At 33.5% G+C, this 7,480-nt stretch overlaps 1 protein-coding gene across 1 annotated transcript; it reads left to right on the plus strand.

The window, feature by feature from the left end:
- Positions 1-269: 269 nt before the first annotated feature.
- LOC139498213 (kelch-like protein 12) lies at positions 270-6,444 on the plus strand. The gene is made up of 2 exons (XM_071286567.1): positions 270-365; positions 4,611-6,444. The coding sequence occupies exon 2, from the start codon at positions 4,641-4,643 to the stop codon at positions 6,366-6,368; it is 1,728 nt and encodes a 575-aa protein (XP_071142668.1). The 5' UTR covers positions 270-365; positions 4,611-4,640; the 3' UTR covers positions 6,369-6,444.
- The last annotated feature ends 1,036 nt before the right edge of the window (positions 6,445-7,480 follow it).

A 7,480-nucleotide genomic window follows, 5' to 3' on the forward strand; every position in this document is an offset into this window, starting at 1 on the left:
AGCAATCTGTCAATAGTAATAATATTGTCAATGGGAAGAAACAGTGTCCGGCATGTATATAATATATATCATAAAAGAGACTCTTTTATAAATATATATAGACACTATTTTCTTCCCATTGTCAATATTTTATTACCGACTCTTTTATATATATGGACACTTTTTTCTTCCCATTGTCAATATGTTATTACTATTAACAGAAAGTCTAGTGCCTGTGATACAGTTTAACTTCTTTGTACATTAAAATACGGAAATAATTTGCATCCATTCCGATATTGGGATACAGATGACAATTATCTCCCTTTGTAAACAAACGAAACTTGTGTAAACACGAATTTGATACTTTTAAAAATAGGAGACCAAATGTAAGAAATATATTTTTGTTCATTTGAAGAAGTTCAAAAAAATTAATTCGTCTTTTATTCCAATTTACAAGAATTAGACAATTCTGTGTGATCGAAATATCAAAGTAAAGTTCCTTACCATGGCTCTGCTTCACTACCTATAATATACAGACATTTGGTGGCACGGTAGTATTTCCTAGCCCATAGGCAGGGGCTGATCCAGCCACTTTAAAAAGGGAGGTTCCTAACCCAGGAAAAAGGGTGGGTTCCAACTACATGTCCCCATTCAAATGCATTGATCGTCCCAAAAAAGGGGGGTTCCATAAAAAGAGAAGAAGAAGACACAACACGTCAACAGAAAAATAATTCATGTTCCCGAGTCCAGACCATTGGCCTATCCTACGGTTTCATCTCCTGTACATAGTTTTGACCACTATGTACATCTGTTCTCTGCACTGTCATGACTGTTTTTGTATAAATAACTAAAATATTAACTAGTTTTGAATAAGGGACGACATCAAAAGATCACTGTAGGATAAAAAACTTAAATCAAATAGTTTGGGGGTGGGGGTCAACGTTGCTGCAAGTTTTATTAATCTAAAATCGATTTTACATATATCCCTATTGGTCAATCAATTTTTCCCAAATTAAGTTCAGTCAGAGATATAACTCTATAGGGTTATTATAGAAAATAACTTGTGTGTGTTATTACAGATACTTTTCCTTAAATTTTCTAAATCTGTAATAACATATGTATGTTATTTGTAAAATTATTTAATCTGTAGTGGACTCTAGGGAACTCTTGAGACTTTGCGCAGAAACTAAATGCATAGCCTTGATAATTAATTTTTAAATTGAATTTATACATTTTTGATTAACCATGGTTAATCAATGAGACAAGGCTATTAAGGAATTAACTTAGCTGTGATAACAAGGCTTAGTTATTAAAGGAATGTAACTTATTATATAAGACACTTGGGAATTACTGAGAAACTTGCGCAGAACCTCATTACATGCTCTGGTCATTATTTCTTACAATAAATTAAAATACATTGTAATTAAGCATGATTTATGTCTGAGCAATTGCTTTGAAGTGATACAGAGAAGCTGTGATAACACCCTTTAGTTATTACAGGCATATTTTTTCTGTAATAACGTATAGGTGTACTATTCAAAATTGGAATATTATGAACTGTTACATCTTTCAATAGTTAGGTATACATAAAGACAATAGTAATATCAATAGAACTTGCATACATTTTAACTAAACTTATGATCTATATTGTCCCTTTGAAACATGTAACATACGTATGTTATCACAGGTCTATGATTTTTTAGTCCACAATAACAAATGTATGTTATTTTCCTGTAATAACCCTATAGAGTTATATCCCTGACTGAAGTTAAGAGGGGGTGTGGGGGTCAGTAAAACAACTATGTGAATTAAGTTTTTTATCCTTCATTGAACTTTTGATGTGGTCCCTAAATATGCCATGTATGCACCAGTTATTAATCATCTTTATTCAGGTGGAAAACTTAAAGAAGAAGAAGATCCAGTGGCGGATCCAAGGGGGGTCCAGGGGTTGGAACGCCCCCTTTTTTTTGGACGATCAATGCATTTGAATGGGGACATATAGTTGGAACCCCCCCTTTGTCCTGGGTTGGGACCCCTCCCCCCACCTTTTTTTCAAATGGCTGGATCCGCCACTGAGATCTGTTTGCCCAAAATCACCTTTCAGAATTTCACCATTTCCTTTTGTCCTTTTCTTGTTCAATCCTTTTTATAAACTTTTGTGTTGATTAAAACTTTTTAAAATATTTTGATATATACATCTTATTCAACCAACAATTGAATAAAAAATTATTATTGCTAGGGTGCATGAAATAGACCCAAGGGGCAAATGTGAGGGGTGCTACATGTAGCTAATGTGCTAACGTCAAGATTAAGGTCCAAAGGGTCCAAAATTAAACTTAGTTTGTTTTTAACAAAAATTGAATTCTTGGGGTTCTTTGATATGCTGAATTTAAACATGTACTTATATTTTTGATTATGGACCCAGTTTTCAAGTTGGTCCAAATCGGGTCCAAAATTAAACTTTGTTTGATTTCAACAAAAATTGAATATATGGAGTTCTTCAATATGCTGAATCTAACCATGTACATGTACAACATGTATTTAGATTTTTAATATTTGGGCCCGCTTATCAAATTGGTCCACATTGAGGTCTAAAGGGTCTAAAATTGAACATTATTTGATTTCATCAAAAATTGAATTTTTGGGGTTCTATGATATGCTGAATCATTTAGATTTTGGATATTGGACCATAATAGGTAAATGTCCAATTTAAGATTTTTAAGTTTTTAAGTTTAAGTTCTTAGACCACATTCATTCTGTGTCAGAAACCTATGTTGTGTCAACTATTTAATCACAATCCAAATTCAGAGCTGTATCAAGCTTAAATGTTGTGTCCATACTTGCCCCAACTGTTCAGGGTTTGACCTCTGCGGTCGTATAAAGCTGCACCCTGCAGAGCATCTGGTTACCATTTGTTTACAGTTTAACAAGTACTAACATTACTACTAGTAAGTAGATACAGTCTGAGATTGAAGTTTGTTACACATCTGATGCTTTGTCAAAGCTTCATTGAATTTTATGAAACTTTGCCAGGCAGAAGCATTTATGATTTAGAGATGTTATAATGTCTGAAGCAAACTTTTGAAAACATTTTTTTTTTCATTTTCATTTTTGTTCTGATAAATGAAATTTTTTAACATCTGGATTTAGAAACTTTCATGGATTGTTATGGAACTTCAGGGGTTAAAAAATCCACTAGCCCGACGCCCGGGACTACAGCTTTCAGACCTTGGGCAACCAAAACTTGCAACCCAATATGCCCTACAGACTAGTAACAAAAAATTCTTTGCGTTTTCAAAATAGAAAGTGAAAAATCCCTTCATCACCATTCTATCTTAGCCAATCAGATTCGACTACGTCATCCGGGATTTCCAGAGTCTGAACTGATTTTGTAAAAGTTTTAAAATAGAACATGTAGAACAAATAACTTGGTGTGGATCCCGCACTTTCAATATCGATTTGTCATTACAGGGGGTATTGTACACTGCTTATGCAACCTGGGAAATATAATGTAACCTGATTAATAATTTATTGCAATTTTATGTGAATCCCTTTTGACTGTAATTTAAAAAACTTTCGTCAGATATAAATTTGTAACGTGCACATGTTATGGACCTTCATTGTATTCAAATGGATTCGATTTTAAAGAAATAAAACTTATAACAAAAACAATTTCAGTTTAGGGACTGCTCAGTTTGTAGTCAATTTATAGCCCACAATTAGCTTACCTGTGACAAATGTAAATATATGGATATTACCGTACTTCCTTTATAAAACAATTATAAAAGACACAAACTATGAATGGTGATATTTAATCACATAAACATGATAAATATTTGGGGTCATTTGATTTATTTTAATAAAGAGAATTTTAAAACTGAAAACAAATATGAGCATTTCACCAGCTGATAATTCTTTTACACAAACGTGAAGATGTATTTGATAAAAATCACTCCTATTCTTTTATATACCCATATACTATAGCAGTGGTCAAGAGTTGTACCATATCGGGATTTGGTCAACTCTTTATTACAGAATAGTCGAGGAATATTCAATTATCATGATCAACGAATAATCAGTTGAATATATCTGCTAATGGGATATTTTTTTGCTGACATAATTTTTTGGTATCTAATTTGCTAAAATCTACTGAACAACGGATAAAAATTATAAAGTTTATAGAATTCATTGTATTTTGCAGCAATCTCTGAGTTTGTAAGGCATACTCGGGCTAGAAGGTCAGTTTTGTTGGGCTAGTAGTTCTTCCAACAGGGCTAGTAAAATCCTGCTACCAATTAGCCCTGGGCTAGTGAGCTATAACAAAATTTATTAACCCCTGGAACTTGGACAGAAGCTTATCTTTAAGAACAGGGAAAGGTATCCATGGTATCTGAAGAAGAATTTCGATTTTTTTTTAAATTCTACATTTTACTCTTCCACTTTTACATTGACGGCAGCAACTGCAGGCATCAGACACAGGGTTCCACAGAACCCTTATAAATGAATTTTGTTGATATTTTTGATACATGTAGCTGTCAATCACTTCACCATTATCATTGATCATAATGATATGAAATTAATTTAAAGTTTGTTGATTAAAGATATATAATCTTATTTTTTTATCATTTCAGGGGTAACAATCCATATTAAGGATAAATTATATGGAGACCTGCAACCCTTTTAAACTTTACTTAAAAGATTTCCAAAATGGAATGCAACATCTCCGGGAAGATGATTTGTTCCATGATGTTGTCCTTGATGTCCAAGGTCAAACCTTTCCTTGTCACAGAGTTATCCTTAGTGCATTTTCAAACTACTTCCGGGGAATGTTCGTATCGGGAATGGTTGAAAGCAACAAAAATATTATTGAGTTGAAAGGTTTGGAGGCTAAATGTATATCAAAAGTATTAGACTATCTCTATGGTAATATAACCATAGATCCAATAGCTGCAGAGGACATTTTAGCGATAGCCGTTTATCTACAAATCGACTGTTTAAGAGAAACTTGCGAGTTGACTTTAGGAAGTAATTTAGATAACTCCAACGTTATACGATTATGGAACATGTCATCAAAAGAATACCCAGAATGCACTATTCTTAGGAACTTTTGTGAAGTTTATATGCTATCAAACTTTTCAGATTTTTCAAACTCAGCTGAAGCATTGCATTTAGAACCAAATGAAGTCATATTTCTATTACAACACGAAGAATTGTGTGCTCCAACTGAGGATGTGGTATGTGAGTTTTTGATGCATTGGTTTCAACATGATCTTGAGAACAGAAAATGTTATTTGGAGGACTTATTCAAATGCAGTAACTTTCCTCTTCTTTCTGGTGACTGCTTAACAAGGTTCATTGAACACTTTCCGTTGATGCGCGAGGACTGTTTACAGCCTTTTGTGCAGGATGCTATTGTTTATCAAAGCAATCCAGCTGTTCAGCTAGATAACTTGACTTCTGCCATGGACTTCCGTTTAAGATCTAGTAGAGAAACATCTATAGTTGTTATAAGCTTTGCGCAGAATGTTAGTGATGCTGGATTGCACATCGAAATGTGGCGCTATGGATTGCACGAAAAACATTGGGAGAAAATGGCTTCCCTTCCATCTTACCCTGGTATAGGTTTTTCTACATGTACTTACGGTGAATCCACTATTTTTCTCTCAGGTGGTAGTACAGCAAGCACATTCTTTAAATTTGATGGCTCAGATAATCGGTGGGAACAAATGGAGAATTTACCCGAAACCCGATGTAGACATTGCATGGTAGGACTGGATGATTATATTTATATCTTAGGTGGGACTACAAGTAGGAGAACAAATGCTATTGAAAGATTCTGTTTAGATTTAAACACTTGGGAAAGATGCGGTGATCTCCAAATGGCCGTTGACGACTCATCCGTTGCAACAGCTCATGACAAAATCTACGTTTTTGGCGGATTTTCTCCAGACTTTGACATACTAAAAATGGTACAGTGCTATGACACAGTCACTAAAACAACAACAATTGTCAGTGTAGTTCCAAACATGTATGATCTTATTGATGCTGTTGGTACAAACGACAATATCTATATCATAGGACGGCAAAGTGGCAAGGTAATGAAGTTTATTGTCGACAATGCTTTTGAACCGGTTCGGGTTATACCGAGGTTGCAGGATTCATACGGAATAATCAAACACGGTGATTCTCTTTTCCTACTTATCAATGACAGTGAAGAAAGTGACGATATTGAAGACCGATCTATAACCTCAGTTGTAGAGGTTAATCTGAAAACTGGAGAGAAAACAGTGGATCACAACCCACTTTTGAATACTAAATTTGATTGCCATTGTCATAAATTAGTAATTTCTAAAAATACTTACAGCTTTAAATTTAATAGAATAGGCTGATTAACAACATGTAGATCACATTAACATGATTAACATGATAAACATGATTAACATGATAATAAATTTTATTTTGCCATGTTTGCTCTATGTAAAAGTAAGAAATGGGATAGGTGATAGAAATGGTATAGTTGACTTATCTGACCCACTAGGCACTTGCCAAACCCATATAAAAGAACAGGGCTTAGATTGCTATTCATCATATCAAAGTCACAGGTCTTGGGATCATGTACACACATGTACGTACTTAAATTATCAATTAAATAGATGATGCAACCGACGTATAACAACTGAAATATTTATTTGGTAAACATGTACATGGTATAGACCTTTCTTAATTGAGGAAACAGCTATTTTGTAATTTATCTTTTCAATCGCCGGAAAGTAAACATCAGTACTTTAATGGTTTTCTGTAACAATAGAAGAAAAATCATGTTTAAGGGTCCATTATTCAATGTATGTATGTTGTGTTAAGACTCAAGACAATTTTATCAGAACGCAATCCAAAGAGAAATATTCATATATATTACATGTATTAAGTTATACATGTTATATGAGTTTATTTAATCTTCATTATACATTATCAAAATCTAATGCATAGTTATTTAAAACTCAACTTGTTTTAAACCAAATTATCAGCTGCTTGCTCATAATTAATTAATTCATATTGAACATCCTAAAACATTCCTTCTTTGATTTACATAATTATACTCAGCATGTTCAATGTATAAACAGTGTTCTCCCCAGGATTTTTTGGGTCTGCCCAAATACCACAGCGGTAAATTAGGATAGCGCTGTATATCGCAGTGCTAAAAGGGCCTGGGGAGAACACTGAATTAAATAGTGGAGAAGAAATGATATAAATACAGAGAATGGATTAATGACGCATTATTCCATTTGTATTCTAACATGTCTAACAGTGTTATATATGAGCCAGTCCATGCGAAAAGGTACAAAAAGTCCTTTTGGTAAACTTTACAGGACACGTTATCAAAGTTTGTTATAGTATTTTTGAAAAACGATTTTATCCGAAAAAAAAATTACATTAATGTAAACATTCATAAGATTGTCAATTCTATCCCGAATTTGTCAACTAAAACCGAAAAAGACGTAGA

This window comes from Mytilus edulis, chromosome 12 (genome assembly GCF_963676685.1).
Source record: "Mytilus edulis chromosome 12, xbMytEdul2.2, whole genome shotgun sequence".
NCBI classification, from domain to species: domain Eukaryota; kingdom Metazoa; phylum Mollusca; class Bivalvia; order Mytilida; family Mytilidae; genus Mytilus; species Mytilus edulis.